This window comes from Schistocerca piceifrons, chromosome 1 (genome assembly GCF_021461385.2).
Source record: "Schistocerca piceifrons isolate TAMUIC-IGC-003096 chromosome 1, iqSchPice1.1, whole genome shotgun sequence".
NCBI lineage: Eukaryota > Metazoa > Arthropoda > Insecta > Orthoptera > Acrididae > Schistocerca > Schistocerca piceifrons.
In genome coordinates, this window is record NC_060138.1 from 1,163,745,722 (window position 1) to 1,163,768,189 (window position 22,468).

General features: G+C 43.1%; 1 protein-coding gene across 1 annotated transcript in view; it reads left to right on the forward strand.

The window, feature by feature from the left end:
• LOC124778838 overlaps positions 1–22,468 on the forward strand; it is a 326,007-nt gene that overhangs the window by 177,883 nt on the left and 125,656 nt on the right. Inside the window, exon 4 of the mRNA XM_047253671.1 lies at positions 13,298–13,480. Coding sequence (XP_047109627.1) covers positions 13,298–13,480 — 183 coding nt within the window. The remainder of the gene's footprint in view (positions 1–13,297; positions 13,481–22,468) is intronic.

Consider the following 22,468-nt stretch of genomic DNA (forward strand, 5'->3'; position numbering starts at 1 on the left):
TTTTTGAAATGATTGTTGAGGTAGTCCAAGACTAACCGTATTTTACTGAATTTCGATGTGCTTCAGAAAGAAAGCTCACTATTCACTTCAGTCACTAAATTAACTTTCGATTTTCCGGTTATTAATTCTTTTGCTAAATTAAGTCAGGGTGTAGCGAAATTTATTACTTCTGACAAACTTTCAGTTTTCACACTACACGTGTCAACCTTCAGTTGCCACGCTTCTAGTGCTAATTATATGTGTAATAACCTTTCTTTTTCAGTTACTATAGTAATTGTCCTTAGGACTGGCGACCGTGATTTCCCCCAAATCTCAAATACCTAATTACCGCTAGTTAATTATTAACGTAACGGCTGCACATTTACCTTCTTTATTAACTTTATCCCTTTTCAAAATTAATTTCCACCAGTTTCATTAGCACATTTCCTTTCATTTAGATGTAACCCTTTCCTCCCTCTTTACCGACAGGTTAACTTCGGTGACGATTGCTTTTCCAAAACTCCCATTAGGTACACGCGGTTTCATTTTTCACTGTCATTAAGGTCGGTAAGTGAGGGGGAGGTTACACCTTGTCCATGCCATACCAATCTGGCGGCGTAAGGCGACTGTGCATATATAGGTCGCATGGTCGGAAAAAGCAGCGGGCCACATTTCAGCGGCCCGCGTGCTCCGAACAATGGTGCAAGAGAGATAGTGACGTGGAAAGTGTTGGATTAGTGTCCACGACGGTAGTCATCACCTGCAACGGGTCGCACGGAAGATCGGCAGTTGGTGCTGTGACCGCTTCTTAGGTGACAGGAAGAACTGTGGATGGCGCAGTGGAAGCACCGTCTTTGGGTGGTGTCTGCGCAATCCAGCGCTGGAGACAGTTTCGGCGCGCATGCCCTTCCTGACCGCAGCCAGCACAGGTACGGGGCTGTTCGTCATACATAATGATGGCTCTGCTTACAACCAAGTAAGACGGCACATGCTTCACAAATTGACGGACGCCGTTGAGTACCCCGAGTAGGTTAAAAAAGGTTTTCCATTTTTCAGATAGGTTACTGAGTACATTGCCAGAAGGCTTAAAAACCGACATGACGAAGTCCGGCGGGACTTCGAACGGGAGTTCAAAAACCCTGATCGTACGCAGGCCATAACCCGTTTGGTCAATCATTACGTCACCTATATTCCCGTCGGGGTGCTTAAACTTGAGGCTTCGCTCGTGGTGGCTCGCAATTTCGGTACATATTTCTCCGGTGCGAATCCTGACATATACGGTATGTCCAGTGATGGAAAAGTGGATGCCACTGACATTTACATCCATACTCCGCAAGCCACCTGACGGTGTGTGCCCGAGGATACCTTGAGTACCTCTATCGGTTCTCCCTTCTATTTCAGTCTCGTATTGTTCGTGGAAAGAAAGATAGTCGGCATGCCTCTGTGTGGGCTCCATCTCTCACATTTTATGCTCATGGTCTCTTCGCGAGATATACGCAGGAGGGAGCAATATACTGCTTGACTCCTCGGTGAAGGTAAGCATCTGCTTTACCGACGATTAATTTTATATGGCCATTCCATTTTAAATCACTCCTAATACCTACTCCCAGATAATTTATGAAATTAACTGCTTCCACTTGCTGACCTGCTATATTGTAGCTAAATGATAAAGGAAATTTCTTTCTATGTATTCGCAGCACATTACACTTGTCTACATTGATATTCAATTGCCATTCCCTGCACCATGCATCAATTCACTGCAGATCCTCCTGCAATTCAATACAATTTTCCATTGTTACAACCTCTGGATATACTACAGCATCATCCGCATAAAGGCTCAGTAAACTTCAAATGTTGTCTGCAAGGTCATTTACAAACATTGTGAATAGCAACGGTCCAAGACACTCCCCTGCGGCACACCTGAAATCACTCTTACTTCGGAAGACTTCTCTCCATTGAGAATGACATGCTGCGTTCTGTTACCTAGGAACTCTTCAATTCAATCACACAAATGGTCTGGTAGTTCATATGCTCTTACTTTGTTCATTAAACGACTGTGGGGAACTGTATCAAACGCCTTGTGGAAGTCAAGAAACGGCATCTATCTGGGACCCCTTGTCTATGCCCCTATGAGTCTCGAGGACGAATAGCGCCGGCTGGGTTTCACACGATCGTCTTTTTCGAAATCCATGCTGATTCCTACAGCGTAGATTTCTAGTCTCCAGAAAAGTCATTATACTCGAACATAATACGTGTTCCAAAATTATACAACTGATCGACGTTAGGTCTATAGTTCTGCACATCTGTTCGACGTCCCTTCTAGAAAACGGGGATGACCTGTGCCCTTTACCAATCCTTTGGAACGCTACGCTCTTCTAGAGACCTACGGTACACAGCTGCATTGAAGGGGGGGGGGGGGGGGGCAAGTGTCTTCGAGTATTCTGTGTAAAATCGAACTGGTATCCCAGCAGTTCCAGCGCTCTTTCCTCTTTTGAGCGATTGTAATTGTTTTTCTATCCCTCTGTCATCTGTTTCGATATCTACCATTTTGTCATCTGTCATTTGTCTAGAGGAGGATCCAGAAATCGAGGTAAGGATTATCCGGCATAAAGTTCTCAATTTCGTAAGGTATTGGTCGTGCATATTCTGCTTGGAAAGCGATCTTGATCGTTGTCCGACGGTAAGTTTGTGACGTGGTTCTCTCGTAAAGCGGACTCAATAAACGAAAACGCGGCGAGGAGCAAACAATTACTCGCTCGAGATCCTCAACAGCGGACGTCCACGCCTCACAGTTGCGCGAGCCGAACTTCACGACGCCATTGCTCCCTAAGGCTCAGCTATGTGGAACTTGCTGTCCTTGAACCGTTCACTGTTTCTATTTTGCTTCTTTCACAGTTCAGTAAACCTTCTTCTTGTTTTCAATCTTGATTTGTGTTCAGTTTTTGAAGGTCTGTCCACTGGGCCATGTTACCACTAAATCTAACGAGGCTGCGAGGAGGAGAATGAGGAATTCTGCCTGTTTCTATACACTTTGTATTTAGTGGGACATGTGTGCCCCTGAGAACCTTACAGAATGTGGAAAGCTTTGGTGTGTGATGTGTCAAAACTATTCGAAATTTTATGTCGGTAATTTGTTTCCGAGTGTTTATAATTTTCATTGTCACCAGAATAAATGTGTTTCAGTAATGATTTGTTATATTTTGTCCACATTGCCATCGATATAAAATCACTACACAAACAAAAGTTAACTTTGAAAATCCTAGGCTCGTATGAAAATATGGATGTACGAGGTTGTTAGGTATGTGGGACACATGGGTCCCACTTCACCTATTTTCTAAGTCATCATCTCAAAATTTTCTGAGAGTGTGTTATTGATCATAACAGAAGGAGTTTCCAACGTTTTTATTTTTCACATATATTTGAAATAAATTTTAACCACGAAATGATTAACAATAGATATTACTTATTTGCAAAATAGAGTACATACGCTATATCCAAAACGAAGGCAACGATCATCAACTGCGCTATTAGTTTAAGTACATAGATTAATATGAACTAACCTACAACTAAAGATTTTTCAAATGAAGTTTAAAGCAACAAAGACACAGTGTCTGTTCTAGAACGATCGTTTTAAATGTCTGCAGTGGAGGGAGGGGGGAAGGGGGGGGGGGGGAGAATGCCAAATTAAAATGAAAGCATCTAAGAAATGGCCAAGGAGTAGTTGTTCTTTAACTGATGGCATCAAATACTATTCTAAACCAACGTATCGGAAACGACAAAACACATCGAGTGATTGTGGCAAGTAAAGTGTCCATTTAGATCTTTGAAAGAGCCATAGCCGTACCATCAAGTACAATAACAGTCAGTCTGATTTAAAGAAACTTTTAGACTTACTAGCGGTAGCACTGAATGTAAAGGGAGACACCGGTTTAATGGGAGGTACTCATGCTACAGTACGTTGGAGCTATATCAATAACCGTAAAGCTCCCGGAAATAATAGCCCATTGCTTTTGCGTCGTTTGTTACCAATCTTTCCTAAGATCTTTTCTGCGTCATACGCGCAGCCAGTAACGGGCTGTGGATCGCTCACAGCCATTCAGTAGAAAAGTATCCACGTTACATTGACTGAAACTCATTACACGTCAAGTTATCAGGTTTTCTTGATATAAAAGCCGATCAGCTTGGCTCTTCATCAGGTTTAGCAGTTGTTGGTGCCCTGACAGGACTTCGGATAGTGAATCGCACTGCCGAAGGACGCGTTTTGGCTTTAACAGCATTTCTGCCATTTCCATATCCTCTTGAGTTCATGCTGTCCCTTTGAGCATCGAGTTAGCTGACTCACTTGGACATTTCTTTTTCTACTTCCTAAATGTGATCTAATGTGCGAGCCAAAAAGGAGCAGAATGCACTGAAAAGTCTGTGGCAGCTTTCAGCCTAACTTGGTTCAGCGACAAGTTACACACGCACGTAACTAAAATAATGCTCCTGGAATTTACATAAATCTTCGAAGATTTATAGAATGTATACGGACAAGAACGCGCATTCCATTCCGTTTCTCAATGAGCAGGGAACAATTTGTCACTTGGGTTAACTCTGTAAATGAACTGTGCTGGAACACCAACAAAGTAAGCATTAAGTGCTGTATCTGTAGAGAGCACCATTAACTTCCATATGCTGTTTGTAAAATAATACGCGTAGATTTCAAAACAAAAAAGATCATTCCAAGAAAGATGGATTTACTTACAATGACAGCTAATAGATACAGCAGTCGATAAGTGTAAGTAAAGAAAACCTATGCAGTCCTTATCGGTGCTCACAAATACCAAAATGCAGCTGGATGTTTCAGAAAATTCTGGGACTGATCATTCAGGAGTATGGGATACACAATTTTTTGTTAGTTATTTGTCTTAATTCGATGCGGCCCACCACGAATTCTTTGCTTATGCCAATATTTTCATCTCAGGGTAGCACTTACAGCCTAAGTTGTTAGATACATACATCAAAAAAAGTTTTGCATCACTTCGGTTCCGAGAGTTCCGGAGCCTGGAATTGAGACCAACATAAGCATCATTTTCGCCCTTTTCATTGCTCATTAAGACCACACATTGCATGTTGTACGACCATACAGCGAGACCTTCAGAAGTGGAGGTGCAAATTGCTGTACACACCGGTACCTCTAATACCCAGTAGCACGTCCTCTTTCATTGATGCGCATGCCTGTATTCGTCGTGGCATACTATCCACGAGTTCATCAAGGCACTGTTGGTCCAGATTGTCCCACTCCTCCACGGTGATTGTGTCCCTCAGAGTGGTTGGTGGGCCACGTCGTCCATAAACAGTCCTTTTCAGTCCATCCCAGGTGTTGATGTCTGGAGAACAAGCTGGCCACTCTAGTCGAGTGACGTCGTTGTACTGAAGGAAGTCATTCACAAGATGTACAAGATGGGGATGCGAATTGTCGCTGATGAAAACGAATGCCTCGCCAATGTGCTACCAATATGGTTCACTATCGGTCGGAGGATGGCATTCACGTATCGTACAGCCGTTACGGGGCCTTCCATCACCACCAGTGGCGTACGTCGGCCCCACATAATGCCAACCCAAAACATAAGGGAATCCCCACCTTGATGCACTCGCTGGACAGTTCGTCTAAGGCGTTCAGCCTGACCGTGTTGCCTCCAAACACGTATCCGACGATTGTCTGGTTGAAGGCATATGCGACACTCATCGTTGAAGAGAACATGATGCCAATCCCGAGCGGTCCATTCGGCATGTTGTTGGATCCAACTGCACCGCTCTGCATCGGGTCGTGGTTGCAAAGATGGACCTCTCCAAGGACGTCGGGAGTGAAGTTGCGTATCATGCAGCCTATTGCGCACGGTTTCAGTCGTAACACAATGTCCTGTGGCTTCACGAATAGCATTATTCAACATGGTGGCGTTCCTGTCAGAGTTCCTCCGAGCCATAATCCGTAGGTAGCGGTCATCCACTGCAGTAGTAGCCCTTAGGCGGCCTGAGCGAGGCATGTCATCGACAGTTCCTGTCTCTCTGTCTCTCCTCCATGTCCGAACAACATCGCTTTGGTTCACTCCGAGACACCTGGACTCTTCCCTTGTTGAGAGCCCTTCCTGGCACAAAATGACAATGCGGACGCGATCGAACCGCGGTATTGACCGTCTAGGCATGATTGAACTACAGACAACACGAGCCGTGTGCCTCCTTCCTGGTGGAATGACTGGAACTGATCGGCTGTCGGACCCCCTCCTTCTAACAGGTGGTGCTCATTCGTGGTTGTTTACATCTTTGGACGGGTTTAGTGACATCTCTGAACAGCAAAGGGTCTGTGTCTGCGATACAATATCGACAGTCAACCTCTACCTTCAGAATTTCTGGGAACCGGGGTGATGCAAAACTTTTTGATGTGTGTGTGTATATACCAATCTCTGTGTTTAGGCTCCATAGCGTACTCTAGTAGCATAGAAGTTACTCGCTGCTGTCGTTAAGACAGATGTTGTAGCATCCTGTCGCTCCTTCTTGTCAGTGTTTTCCATATGTTACTCTCCTCTTCGATTCTACTGAGAAGCTCTTCAGATCTTATCTGATCAATCCACATAATTTTATCCTTATGTGAACTCATTGTCAGTATGTTCAGTGCACAAAAATGTCATCACTGCAAATGAAGATTAATGTGAGTACCTGATGGCCAATGCGTCTGCCTAATGTTACCAGAACTTTACAAGTGTACATCGCAACACAGCATGTACAGAGGACGTGCACGTACAATTTATCACCGTGTTTCGCACTATGAAAAAGGCTGAATCATTGACACGGGGAAGATGGGAGTATCGTAACCAAACATCATACAGACAGTTTGATGTAGTTAAACGATGTACTACGAATGACTGTGTGGTGACAAGAGCAGACACGAGTTCTTCCAGAAGGATTACACCACAGAAAGGAAGTAAGATTGTTCGATTTTCTGTGAAGAATAGACGGATGACAAAAACTGAAATCCCGGAAGAGGTTAGAGACGTTCTCCATGAACAGTCGAGACTCGGGCACAGGAAGCTGGATTGAGCAGATCTCCATGTTTCATGCGTCGTTTGCCGCTGACACCATACCACAGGCAACAGAAACTGCCGTAGTGTAGATCCGGAATACATTGATTGGTATTCCGTGGTTTCTGCTAATATGCCCGTTGACAGCCCGGAACAGGACACACAAAGCAGTGATTCTCGAGACCCATTCGTTTGCATCTCCTCGAATCATAGTGTGAGGAGGTATTAAAGACGACTCCATGTTTTTGGTGTTTGTTGAAGAGGTCCTAAATACTTTCGTACCAGCCTACAGGCAGCAGTATTCATGAACTGATAGAATGTGTGTTTACGGCATGGCAACAAATCCTTCTGGGTGGCTTTGAGAGGCTGTTTGCTTCTCTGCTACTACAAGCTCAAGAGAGTATTCCTGATCATGGGAATCACGCCTCATACTCATGATGTGGTGAGCCTAAGTTCCATGGAATGAATGTTTAATTATGTAAGGCTCGTTGTGTGACGAACATCTCCATGAAGTTTGTTTAATATTGTGCATCATGGTATAGCGGTTTGCATTTCCGTCATTATTACCCAAAAAATAAAAAGAAACACGGATAATGGGAGGAGGAAACGAAATAAGACTTCACGGGCTGAGAGGTTATGCGATGTTATTTTGATTATTACAAAATCTATTGAAATTTACAAGCGGCTTAGGAATATGACCCTAAGTATCCATATGAAGTTGCTCCCCCGCCCCTCACTCTCCCCGCCCCCCTCTGTCATGAATGCGTGTACTGATTCAGTTGGGAGGTATCCTCACCTGGGGCAATCTGGCCCACACCGGTCTTTGATATCCTGGATATTGGCACTGGGACACAGTGGATGTCCAAGCTGGTCCTACATGTCTTCTGTCGGGACAGACCTGCAGATCTTGTTAGCCATAGGATTGCCCCTGCCTCAGGCAAACAGTTCAGTGCCATTTGCCACGTGTATACGAGCATTGTCCTGTGGAAAAATGATACTATGTGTCCTAACACAGTGGAAGATGGACGATGTACGTTAGGTAACGCTGTGCCGTCAGAGTTCCCTGGGTGACTGATAGCGGTGGCCTGAAGTCAAACCTGATGGCTAGGGATCCACACCAAGTTGCCAAGAGTAACACTGCTGTGCCTTTGCAAAATATTGGCAGTGGGACCTCTCTACAGGTCACTTCTGACTGTCATCTGGGGTGATGCAGGACCGCGATTCTTCTCTGAACACAATGCCATGCTATTCATCGACAGTCCGTGCTTCCTTATTATAGTACCGTTCCAAACGCAGCCGTTTATGGTATGGTATTAACACCTACTTAGATTTGGAATGCTAAGTCCTTTGCCCAGTTACTGATAGTCTCCGACCAATGATACAGGATGACCCATAACGTCGCAGGGAGTCGATAACTTGTTCTCGGATGGCAGATGCATCAGTGGAAGGGTTACGATGCCCTTGGTGGGTAATACAACAATCTTCCCCTTGTGGTGATCACACATTGTCGGACGGAACCTTGACAATTAGCATGGCTGCCCTCAAGTTCCGCTGCAGTCAACCATCAGGTCACTGTCACATCTGATTGTCTCACAATTATGGAAACTGTACGATTCTACTAGCCAGCCTAATGTAGACCCATGCTGAGGCACCTTTCATATTCTGCCTCACAGTAGTATGGTTGTCCACACTACATGCGGTATAAATCTGTATATTGGACAATTCAGCCGGCCAACTGGAGACCAGCAATGGTCACTTTCAAACTCTGTCAGGTGCCGGTAAAGGCGTCTCAGACAAGTAAAAGGTATCTTTCTCTCTTTCACAGTGATCATTCATCATCTGATGCTGTTCACCTCCCTTATATATGTTACTATATCTGGTAACAACGTTAAACAATACTTTAAAAGTGGACACAGGCAGTCCTGACTGCAAAAACATTTATATCAATGGTAACCGGTTTCTGTCAGCTTTCGCCATCCCCAGACCCTGATACTATGTTGGTAGGCGGTGGTGGTGAATGGAGCAGGTGTTGTAACGCCACGAAAGTCAAGTGCTGATGATAAAATACCTGCTCCAACCACTATGGTACAAGGTTCTGAGGATGGTCAGAAATAAATGTTTTAGCGGTCGATACTGTGTCTGTTTTTAAAGTAATTTTAGCCAAACTGCTGTTTCTCCACGAGAAATGTTGTAGAAAATTATTAAACAGTACATTCTTGTGGTCACACAGATATAATATGAATGCATTGTATCTGTCCTTCGGGCACGTCCGAAAGAACAGACGCCACGTAAAATCCGCTGCTATGACACGTATTATGAAAATTGAAGACAGAGGCGGGAGACAGGAAAGGAAAGAGAAGAAACTATTGATCTCAGCTACATTGAGACTTTATGTGGAAGCAGTAGTGGCAAGTGGAAAAGTGTGCCAGACCGAGGTTCGAACCGGGATATCCTGCTTCGTAGGCAGCTGCGTAGAACACTGCACCGCACAGACACAGTGTTTATCGCAATTACGTTGATTATTTCGGCACGCCTCTCCGCCGCTTCACACTCTCACCTAGCACCACCTGTCTGTATCCCCTGTCCGTGTCCTCCATACACGCTGATTTGAGACTGTTGCGGGAGGTCGAACGTAATAGTGCATCCGTACTGAAGGTCATGGATTCATAGCCTGTCACAACACAACTGCCTAGTAAGTGCGTTCGAGTCCCAGTACGGCACAGGTTTTCACTCGTTGCCATTGATTCCGCATAAAGTTCCAATGCAGCTGACATCAATAGTTCCTTCCCTTTCCTTTCCTCCTCCTCGCCCCCTGCAACTTTAATTTACGTAACTTTTACAGAGAATTGCAGCTCCAGTCATTTACATACACGCCGATGGTATGTACGTGAGGGAAGTTGTACTGGCATCCGGCTCTATCTTCTGAATGCTTCACTTTCTTTGACATGCTGTGTATTTGAATATTTTAGCTGTCGCATTTTAAACAAAGGGGGGCAGCAGCAGTTCGTAATATCTTGTTTTGGAATTCAGATACTACACGATCCAAGGTTATCCAGTTACCTGGAGATGTGGACACACTGGCTGCTCGTGTGTGTACATTATGGGTGTTCACAATTTTTTTGATTCAGATAAATTTGAGAATACGAACTTAATAGCATCTGCTGTACAGCAGTTAAGCTTATCAACAGGTTTATACACCTACAGCCACTGCCAATAATAACAACAGTAATAATAATATGCATAACTTATCTGACCAAAGAAACAATTGTTTTTGTGGAATTTCGTGCATAATTATGTGCAGTTTAGGGCAATAACGAAATAATGTGTAAGCTTTCGCAACTCTCCATTTCGCATTTTTCTGTAAGTGGGAATTTTCGAGCTTTTCCACTTCTTTTGAACAATGTGCGAGATCCATAACAGATGTATTAGTTGACCTATTTACTTGTGGGCTGAATATTAGACATTCTTATGCTGCACCCACATAACTTTTGCAAACTGTACACTTCTTTGTTGAATGTTCGCTCGTAGTCACGCTTATTTGAATCCGTCACTCTCTCGATCAAAGAATCTGTCCTCGGAAGCCCTAATTCCTTTGAGGCTAACTTTTCCTTGTAATTTATTCTTCTGTTTCCATATTGAGATTTTCTCTCTGCAGAGGGGTGTGCGTTGATACGAAGCTTCCTGGTAGATTAAACTTGCGTGTACCGGACCGAGACTCGAACTCGTGACCTTTGCCGTTCACTGGCAAGTGCTCTACCGACTGAGCTACCAAAGGACGATTGACGACCCATCCTCATAGCATTACTTTTCTGTTAGCATTTAAAATAGATTCAACGTAGTTGACGTTTACACTGCCCACAAAAATCGATCCCTGCACAGTAAACAACCAGCTCCAAACGCAAAGTACAGTTTGTGGAAATGATTAAACTCAAGTAATGTCTACCAACATAGTGAAAGACACGCTGAGATTCATAAGGGCCTAAAGCACACTGCCGCCGCTCCCACGTTTAACGGAATATCAGAGAAACCAGTGACATAGCTTTGTGTGACTTTTCGTATATACAGTGTGGGCCCACAGCACAGATAAACCCAACTCACATTAAGAACAATAGATTTCAGATGCATGAATAAATGCGACAATCCTCGACGGATTACTGTAGGACAAAATTCATAACTTAACACACTACAACTCCTTCAGGAACCCAAAAAATAAGTTTACTGTCAGTACATCTTTAACATATACTGACGTCGATATAATTTTACAACAGTATGTAGTGCGTGAATTAGTTTATCTGAGGAGTGTGGACTGATGACCAAAGATGTTAAGTCCCATAGTTCTCAGAGCCATTTGAGGAGTGTGCTGTCATCTAGCAGAATTTGTGCCGAGCGAACGGGGATAAAAGCCTGGTGCAGTGCGCTACCACCTGGTGGCATTGAAGTAAACTGCTAGTTGAGTGCAAGGATTACCTGTTCACATCGTTAACCGTGTACATTGTTTAGCAAATCCGTATATATTTGGCACGTAAGGCAATTACGTCTCGCGAGTTGCGCATGCGCAAAAGCTCCTCAAAACGTGTGCAACTGAAGATGTGCTGCCGACCCTGAAGCCAAGATTCACAAGTTTACAGCAGTAGTGCGTTGGATTGAAGTGCCGTATCTTTCAGATTGCAGCATCTACACTACTGGCCATTAAAATTGCTACAACAAGAAGAAATGCAGATGACAAACGGTTATTCATTGAACAAATATATTATACTAGAACTGACATGTGATTACATTTTCACGCAATTTGTGTGCATATATCCTGAGAAATCAGTACCTAGAACAACCTCCTCTGGCCGTATTATCGGCCTTGATACGCCTGGGCATTGAGTCAAACAGAACTTGGATGGCGTGTACAGGAACAGCTTCCCATGCAGCTTCAACACGATACCACAGTTCATCAAGAGTAGTGACTGGCGTATTGTGACGAATCAGTTGCTCGACCACCATTGGCCAGACGTTTTCATTTGGTGAGAGATCTGGAGAATGTGCAGGCCAGGGCAGCAGTTGAACATTTTCTGTATCCAGAAAGGCCCGTACAGGGCCTGCAACATGCGGTCGTGCATTAGCCTGCTGAAATTTAAGGTTTCACAGGGAGCGAATGAAGGGTAGAGTCACGGGTGGTAACACATCTGAAACGTAACGTCCACTGTTCACAGTGCCGCCAATGCGAGCAAGAGGTGACCGAGACGTGTAACCAATGGCATCCCATACCATCACGCCTGTGATACGCCAGCATGGCGATGACGAATACACGCTTCCAATGTGCGTTCACCGCGATGTCGCCAAACACGGATGCGACCATCATGATGCTGTAAACAGAACCTTGATTCATCCGAAAAAATGACGTTTAGCCATTCGTGCAATTAGGTTCGTCGTTGAGAACACCATCGCATGCGCTCCTGTCTGTGATGCAACGTCAAGGGTAACCGAAGCCATGGTCTCCGAGCTGATAGTCCATGCTGCTGCAAACGTCGTCGAAGTGTTGGTGCAGATGGTTGTTGTCTTGCAAACGTCCCCATCTGTTGACTCAGGGATCGAGACGTGGCTGCACGATCCGTTACAGCCATGAGGTTAAGATGCATGTCATCTCGACTGCTAGTGATGCGAGGCCGTTGGGATCCAGCACGGCGTTCCGTATTACCCTCCTGAACCCACCGATTCCATATTCCGCTAACAGTGATTGGATCTCGACCAACGCGAGCATTTATGTCGCGATACGATAAACCGCAATCGCGATAGGCTACAATCCGACCTTAATCAAAGTCGGAAACGTGATGGTACACATGTCTCCTCCCAACACGAGGCATCACAACAACGTTTCACCAGGCAACGCCGGGCAATGCTGTTTGTGTATGAGAAATCGGTTGGAAACTTTCCTCACGTCAGCACGTTGTAGGTGTGGCCACCGGTGTCAACTTTGTGTGAATGCTCTGAAAAGCTACTCATTTGCATATCACAGCATCTTCTTCCTGTCGGTTAAATTTCGTATCTGTAGCACGTCATCTTCGTGGTGTAGCAAGTATAATGGCCAGTAGTGTATGTTGCGTGTAACAGAATCCAAAGAAAAATTACCAATAAATTCGAAAGGCGTCGAAAAGGCGTTCTCTTACACAGCAGCCGCCACTGTGTGGGCGTGCCCTGTCGCTCCCCGCTGCCCCACGGTGCTAGTGCCCCGCCTACATGTAGGTGAGCAGGTTCGCCACCTGTTGTTGCAGGCGCACACGGCCAACAGCCTGCTGCTGCTACACCTGGGCGCCGTGGACGCGCTGCTGTGCGCCGTCTTTCTGCTCTTCCCGGCTCCGGGACTCCTGCTACGCTCCGGCACCGGCGCCGCCTGGCTGGGGGCCGGGTCTGCAGCCTGCGCCACGCACGGCTTCCTCATCACGCTCCTACACCCGGTGAGTACCTGCTGCACAGCTTCCTCATCATGCTTCTACACCCGGTGAGTACCGGCTGCACAGCTTCTTCATCACACTCCTACACCCGGTGAGTACCTGCTGCACGGGTTCCTCATCATGCTTCTACACCCGGTGAGTACCTGCTGCACAGCTTCCTCATCACACTCCTACACCCGGTGAGTAACTGCTGCATGGCTTCCTCATCACACTCCTACACCCAGTGAGTACCTGCTGCATGGCTTCCTCATCACACTCCTACACCCAGTGAGTACCTGCTGCACGGCTTCCTCATCACACTCCTACACCCGGTGAGTACCTGCTGCACAGCTTTCTCATCACACTCCTACACCCGGTGAGTACCTGCTGCACAGCTTCCTCATCATCCTCCTACACCCAGTGAGTACCTGCTGCACAGCTTCCTCATCATCCTCCTACACCCAGTGAGTACCTGCTGCACAGCTTCCTCATCATGCTGCTACATGCTGTGAGTGCCTGCTACACCACCCCACAGTCACAGACGCTTAATTCATAGTAAAATTTATGCAACGAATTTTCTGTTTGTTTGCAGCTATATGCTTGCGGTCCTCGTGCACATTGGGATCCATGCCGCACAATACCATAGCAAACCATTTTAGGAGCTACAACGAAATGGCGGAACCCATAGATAAAACAGATGGCATACACACCATTTTGTTTTGGTTCCTTTGGTGGCGTACTACGATACTGTGTAGCAGGGTTTCCAATGTTCAAATAACATACGGGTTTGCTGGCGGGTGACATCGTCGACCACCGCCGATATTTCGACAGGAGCACACCCTGCCATTCTCAAGGCACAACTGCAAGGAGGAAGCAATGTGCAAGGGAATTAAATACCTCGGTTCACAGAGGAGAAACATGGAAGATACCACACACAGAACAAGTAACCGCAGAGTCAACACACAAACAAAGGTAACCAACATCAGAAATATCGATAGTGACTATTAATCAACAGATGAGGTAGCACTAATTCTGTCCCTCTGTTTTTTGATGACAGACAGAACCGGATTCCAAGCAGCATTTAAACAAAATTCGCTATCTCTGTTTATAAGGTTGCTTGATAGTTTGATTTCAACAGCTTCCTTGTTAACACTATCCCAATAGCTCGACGTGCAAGTCAGAATCTCCGTGTTGTTGTATTCCATAGGATGACCGGTGTCAAGGCAACGTTCTGCAATAGCGCATTGGCTCTGCTGTTGTAAGCGTGTGTGACGCTTATATTCAATACACTGGTCTTCCACAGTCCTGATTGTCTGACCAATATATGACATGCCACAACTGCAAGGAATACGATAGACACCAGCCTTACGCAAACCAAGATCATCTTTTACGGACGCCAACAGGGCCTTAGTCTTAGAAGGTGGTCGAAAAACACATTTCACATCACATTTCCGCAAAATACGGTCAATCCTGTTGAAAATGCTTCCTGCGTAAGGCAAAAAGGCCGTAGACTTAAGTGCCTCTTCGTTGCTATCGTCACTCACCCGTTGCACAGAAGGCTGATAGCGCAACGCATGTTTGATTTGCCTCTCATTATAACCATTCTGACGAAAGGTGACTTCGAGATGTGATAGCTCAGCTGCCAAACTTTCAGAGTCTGAGATAACGTGGGCCCTGTGAACCAAGGTACGAAGTACTTCTTCACGCTGAGCTAAATGGTGACAACTATCAGCTAACAGATACAAGTCAGAGTGAGTGGGCTTCCTATAAACAGAATGTCCCAACGTACCATCAGTCTTCCTTCTGAGAAACAGGAAGGGAAGACATCCATTCTTTTCCACCTCCATAGTGAACTGAATATTCGGGTGGATTGAATTCAGGTGTTCCAAAAACCGGTTTAAATTCTCACTACCATGAGGTCAAACAACAAAAGTATCGTCTACATATCTCAAAAACCTCTCCTCTGTGAGCCGAGGTATTAAATTCCCTTGCACATTGCTTCCTCCTTGCAGTTGTGCCTTGAGAATGGCAGGGTGTGCTCCTGTCGAAATATCGGCGGTGGTCGACGACGTCACCCGTCAGCAAACACGTCAGTTATCTGAACATTCAGTTCGCTGAGAAAAGTTAAGGTCTCACAGGGTTTCCAACGTCTAGTGGCACTGCAGGCATGAGCTATTAGACGGCAGTATTATCGCATCTGGGTCCAGGGGCGCTTCGGTCGGCTTGTCCCCGGTTTTTATCACAATATTGCACAAGGACACTCTGAACCCTTTGATAGTATTTGCCCAACTGCCTTGAAAACATTCACAATGCGATGCGTTTTCCTTAGTCACCACTGTACTTGCTTACTGCAACGCCATCACATGTTTCTGACAATGGCCACAGCAGGCCAAGTGCAATAATACTGTAGTCGGGTAGTACTAGCAGGATGGTTTACCAGTAGCTATATTCTGGGCAGTGGAAGTAATTGGGATTTACGAGGTCGCAAAAATATTTCTAAAGACACACAGATTATTACCAATTAACTTTCACATATACCAAAAATGAAGAAAAGCAACTCTATGAAAGGTATATACCGAGATGAACACATAAAAACCGTTATAATTGAATCATAAATGAAAAACAAATTTTTGCGTGGTTGTCTGTAATTTCAATTCCCATATCAATTCTGCGACTGAACAAACAGTCATTAACTATGATTCATTTAACTGCGTAAGTAAATCACACTTGAACAGAGGTCGCAAATCCTCAAAAACAAAATAAATAAATCAAAATAAGAACATTTAGCAACGTACTCTGTAACAAGGACAGGAAGTTACACTACTGAATAAAGAAACACAACAATTAAAAAAGGAAATTAAGTTCTAGTACGAACCGGCTATCATTGTGAATATATTGAGCATAAATCGGTCTACATCGCTATTATTTTTTTACTTATTGCACATTTTTGGCTGTTGCTATCATCTGATATCTGCAGTTAACATTAGGAGGGACGCGAAGAGCAACAGGAGTTTTTTATGTTACAACGAGGTACAAAATATGAAAAATTAAAAAGTTAAAAAAGTCTTTAAAAGTATACTCACAGAAAAGCTTAGAATTTGCATAGCAAGGGTCAGTGACAGTATTAAAATCTATGCCCTATTGGAACGTCAACTAACAGATGGCTCAAAAATTTGTAGAAGGCTGCAAGTCCTAGCTGGCAGGTGGCGCTACTGTGGGGGACGTTCCCTTCAAATTTCATTTCATTATTTAAATTTTCCTCTCTCTTCGTACTTATAAAAAGACAGATAGTCTTTAAAAAATAAGCATTCGAATTCAAATTTTAATAGTGATCTAGACGGTTTCACTCACAAAGTACAAAGCCATCGAAAAAAGTATTCATACTTCTTTGTTCATGTACAATAAATTTATTTATTGGGCTTAAAGATCACAACCAGGTAGGTTATTTGGTAAACGAACAGTATGGATTTTCCTCCATAGTCTGCATAAATACAGTAACTAAATTAGCTTTCTGACATGATATATACAAATTCTGCCCCAGCAGGTTTCACGCTGTGTGGAAAAAGGTATTCATATATTCGAAGAAAATCATAAGGTATGTAATTATAATGATGATGTATAATATATAATGACAACGTAGGCAGTCCTCTCCTTTCTATCATTTCTGTTAATCAGTTTGGCATGGAATAAACCAGTTTTTTGGTAGTCTCTGAGTTAACATTTTGCCATTCTTGTTGTAGACAATGTGTAAAACAGTCTTACTTCGTATTACATGTTTTCTCACTATTCTTTCAACCGAACCCCTAACATGTTCTGAGGGACTAGTGACTGAACTCTGTAAGAAAACTTGAGAACATGTGGCGTATGGTACAACACCCACAACCAACAATTTCCGCTGTATGCTTAGGGTTACTGTCTTGTTGAAAGTAGTGATCCGTGCCTAAATCTATATCCGTGTTAACCTTCAACAAAATTAAGCTGCTCGTCACCAGATGTAGCCATGCATCCCCATGCAATAATTCCTCCACCATCGTGCTTTCCTGTGGGTTCAATGTGTTTCGGATCGAGCACAGTAACTGATCGTCTACACACCAAAACTCTGTCACCATTTAATTTCTTTTTTTTGACTGGTTTGACACGGCCGCCATGAATTCCTCTCCTATGCCAACCTCATCATCTCAGAATAGCACTTGAATCTTACGTCCTAGATTATTTGCTGGGTGTATTCGAATCTCTGTTTTCCTCTACAGTTTTTACCCTCTACAGCTCCCTCCAGAACCATGGAAGTTATTCTGTGATGTTAAACAGATGTCCTACCAGCCTGTCCATTCTCCTCATCAGTGTTTTCTGTCTATTCCTTTCCCTCAACGATTCTACGCAGAACCTCCAGTCCACCCAATTTACGACATTCTTCTGTAGCACCACATCTCATATGCTTCTATTCTTTTCTTATCTCGTTTTCCCACAACCATGTTTCACTACATCCTCAAATTAAGGCGTATGGCTGAGACTTCTCTTGGACAGAAATGCCTTTTGTGACAGTGCTAGTCTGCTCTCCATGTCATCCTTGCTCTGCGCATCATGGGTTATTTTGCTGCCTCGGTAGCAAAATTCCATAACCTCATCTACTTCGTGATAACCAATCCTGATATTAAGTTTCTCACTGCTCTGATGTTTGCTTCTTCTCAGTATTTTCATCTTTCTTCACTTGCGGTCTTCGATGTACACACTGAACAGTAGGGATGAAATACTAGATCTCTGTCTTAGACTTTTTTACGCCGAGCGCTTCGTTCTTGGTCTTCCACTCTTGTTGGTTGTTCGTTCTTGGCTCTTATACACATTGTATATTACCCGTCTTTCCCTATAGCTAACCTCCATTTTTGTCAGAATTTCGAACATCTTGCACTATTTTACATTGTCGAACGTTTTTTCCAGGTCGACGTATCCTATGAACGTGTCTTAATTTTTCTTTATTCTTGCTTCCATTATCAACCTCAACGTCAGAACTGCCTCTCTGGTACCGTTACCTTCCCTAAAGCCAAACTGGTCGATATCTAACACATTATCAGTTTTCTTTTCCATTATTCTTGTAGGCAGGTTGGATGTTGTTAAGCTGACTGTGCTATAATTCTTACACTTGTTATCCCTTGCAGTGTTTAGAATTGTGCAGATGATATTTTTTCCGGAAGTCAAATGGTATATTGCCAAACCCATACTTTCTACACACCGAGGTAAATAGTCGTTTGGTTGCCACTTTCCAAGTGATTTTAGAAATTCTGATGAATGTCATCTGTCACTTTTGCCTTATTCAATTTTAATCTTTCAAAGCTCTTTTAAATTCTGATTTTAATACTGTATTCCATATCTCTTCTATATCTACTCCTGTTTCTTCTTCTATCACGCCATCAGACAAGTCGTCCCTCTCAGAGAGACCTTCAGTCTACTCTTTCCACCTTTCATCTCTCCCTTCTGCGCTCAACAGTGGAATTCCCACTGAAATCTTAATGCTATCACTTTTGCTTTTAATTTTACCGCAGGTTATTTGACTTTTCTGCATGCTGAATCGGTTCTTCCGCTAATCATTTTTTCTGGTTTCTTCACTTTTTCATGCAGTTCCTATATATTTCGTTCCTAAGCGACGATCAACTTAAGCATCTCTTCTGTTAGCCATGGTTTCTTTACTGTTACCTTCTTTGTACCTATATATTTCTTTCTTATTTCTGTGAGTGCCCTTTTTAGAGATGTACATTCCTCTTCAACTGAACTGCATAGTGAGCTACTCCTTCTCGCAGTATCGACAGCCTCAGAGAATTTCAAGCACATCTCTTCATTCCTTACAATGTCAGTACCTCATTTCCTTGTGCACTGACTAGTCTCTTAAACATCAGCCTACTTTTCATCACAACTAAATTGTGATCTGGCTCTATATCTGTTCCTGGGAGTCGCCATACAGTCCAATATCTGATTTCGGAACCTCTGTTTGACCACGATGAAACATAATAGAAATCTTCCCCTATCGCCTTTTCCTAATATACGTCCGCCTCTTGTGAGTCTTGAACAGAGCATCCGCTATTATAAGCTGAAATTTATTGAAGAACTCCTCTCTCATTCCTAATGCCAAGCCCATATTCTCTTGTAAGTATGTCATCTACTCCTTCCCCTATAACCGCATTCCCTTCCCCCATGACATATTTTCACCCCCCTTTACAAATATGTCAAATTTACTTTCATTTGCCAACAGTAGCTTATCCCAGAAACTGTATTCTTGTTTATATGATCTCGATCACATTCAGGTCGCAAATTTCTTGTTCTTCTTACTGACGTATGGTTCCTTGTAGGTAGCCTAGCTCCATAATCTGCACTCCTTCTAATAATTGAACAGCTATTGGAGTGATTCTCTTCCCGAACTGATCGTTAACATGTGCAGGCAATGCAGAAGCTGCCAATTTAGCATCTTCTTTGATCATCCTTATTAATATATTTCATAGACTTTGCATTAACTTCTGTGGTCGACCCCTTCTTTCGCTATTAATGAGAGAATTTCTTTTTCTAAATTGCTATATTATGGCCTCCACGTTTTCCTGGCTTCTTCCAATAATGTCAGTTATTTCTCGAAATGGTTTTCAAATTGGGAGATAACTATTTGTCTTTTCTGTACAACTGTTTCCTTCCATTTTCCGTCCACGGCATTCACCGCATGTCAGAACCAACATGCAGGATATGCAGCTTGCCTCTGAAGGTGTTCCTTGATACAAGTGGTTCGTTAGTCCTTTCTATGTTTACATTTCTAGTAGTGAATGAATACTTTTGTCCTCGCTGTACGAAGCCAGCAGGTACGAAATTTTCATTTTACTTTTAGCAGAAGCCTAACTTATTTAATGGGAGACAGGAGGCAAACGAGCTCAAAAAATCGGTTTTTAGTTTTTTTCATATTTGAAATGGCGCTATTTACTGCGCAAAGCAGCTTTTGTTTCGTGTAAATACAGCAATTTTTCCGTTAGTTAGGATGGTTCTTCTGATGCCCTGTGCGATCTGCCATTTAAGTGCCACGCATTCTTTTTTCCACCATGCAGAGATAATGCACAGGTTTCTCTTACTCCTTGTACGTTGTTTCCTGCTTCCGTTGTTTTATCTTGTCAAAGTTTCCTACCCTGTATCTACTATCGATAAGTATCGTTCCTATCGTGTTTGTTATCGTTTTCGAGTGCTATTGGTTGAACTAAGTGAAGTCTGTTGCAAGTGAAATAAGTGCAGATTTATATTTTCTATAGTTTCGCACGTTTTCATAGAAATATCGCGAATAAAGAAATCTTCGCCTAAATTAAAATTCATAGGAAACAAATACATAAAGATAAATGAGGTTAACGGATCAAAGGAACCAAGAATGTTAGTCGTAAAGACGATCAGCACCTCAAGAAAGTAACTGCAGTGTCTTCACGCAGTTTCCACTCAGTCATCTTGTGGAGAGAGACACTTGTTTGGAAATACCGTGGCGAACATTAACATGCTCTGTGATTTCATTACCAAAAACGCTGGATGCAGATATGTGGTGGTGGCGTATCCTTGGGAGAGAAACAGTGTCTTCGCAAAGGGTCGTGTCAAACGTGTCGTTGAGTTGTACAAAATGTGGTGCAGTTGCTGTAACAATGACATCAGAAATGGCAAATAATAATTTTTATCAGAAAAACATGATTCTAGTTTATGGCCTCAGATTATGGTAATGGGATGGAGGCAGGCAGACTTATGTGCGTTACTTGACTTTCCAAATCTACCTGCGAAATTTATGACTTACAATAAAACTATTAGCGTTGTTGTTGCTGAAGTTTGTAACATTTCAATGAAGGAAGCAGTTATGGAAGCACTCAAGGAAAGTGAGGACAGTGAAAGTGAGGAAGAGGATGAACATAACTGTCAGATGAATTAAGCTGCTCCAAGTGGTGGGACGGAAGAAGCAAGAGTTCTCAGGATTTTTACTCGTTCAGTGGAAAACAAAGTTGGCAGATACACAAAGTATTTACGGGACAGTGACAGCACTTCTTATGACTGGATATGTGCAGAACAACCCTACTGTGCTAATGTCACAATTTCTAAATTATAATGCATTAGTCATGTCCAGAAGGGAATGGGGTACAGGTTGATAAGATTATTAAAAGATAAATCAAAAATAGTACTGGAAGATGGTAAGAAGATAGGTGCTAAAAGTCGTCTGACAAATGTTGAAATAGATAGAGTACAGAATTATTATAGCTCGATTGTAAGAAGAAATATTCAGAATGTAGGAAACATGGAAAGAGCTGTATGGGTATCTTTTTCCATAAGCTTTCCACAAATGAAAATCCTCTTTACCTGAATGATACTGGTAATTGGTGCAAGTACAGGAGAAGTGCAACGTACGACCACAAACATTCTTCACCTGCAGCAGTAATGATTGAAGTTAAACCTATATTTAGAGATCTTTCTAAAGAGACATTGTTGAAGAAATGGCTTCATGGGGAAACGCAAAATTTAAATTGAAGTGTGAATTCTGTCATTTGGACCCGGTTACCGAAAATTGTATTTGCTCGGATTACAACCCTAAAATTTGGAATTCATTATGCTATTTTATGCTTCAGTGATGGCGTAACAAGAAAACGGGAGGTTTTGGAGATATTGGGCTTAAAATGTAGTGGAAATACTGCAGTACCCTTGGTGCAAATAGATAAAGAGAGAATCTGCAGAGCATAAATTGCAAATTTAAAATACACTAAAGAAGCTAGACAGAAAAGAAGAGGGACTAAGAGAAGAAATGATGATCAATATCATTTAGATAATGCTCAGTATGGTGCAGTAAAATATTAATTGTGATTAATTCTCATCATTAACTGTACTATAACTGCAATATTAAACTTTAAATTGACTTTTCTGAAAATCACTTTTATTTTACTTTCAGATATCATTATTTTCTAAACTAATTGGGTTAGTAATATGAAATTTGGCCAGTTTCTATTCAGGATGGTAATAATTTGCTACAAG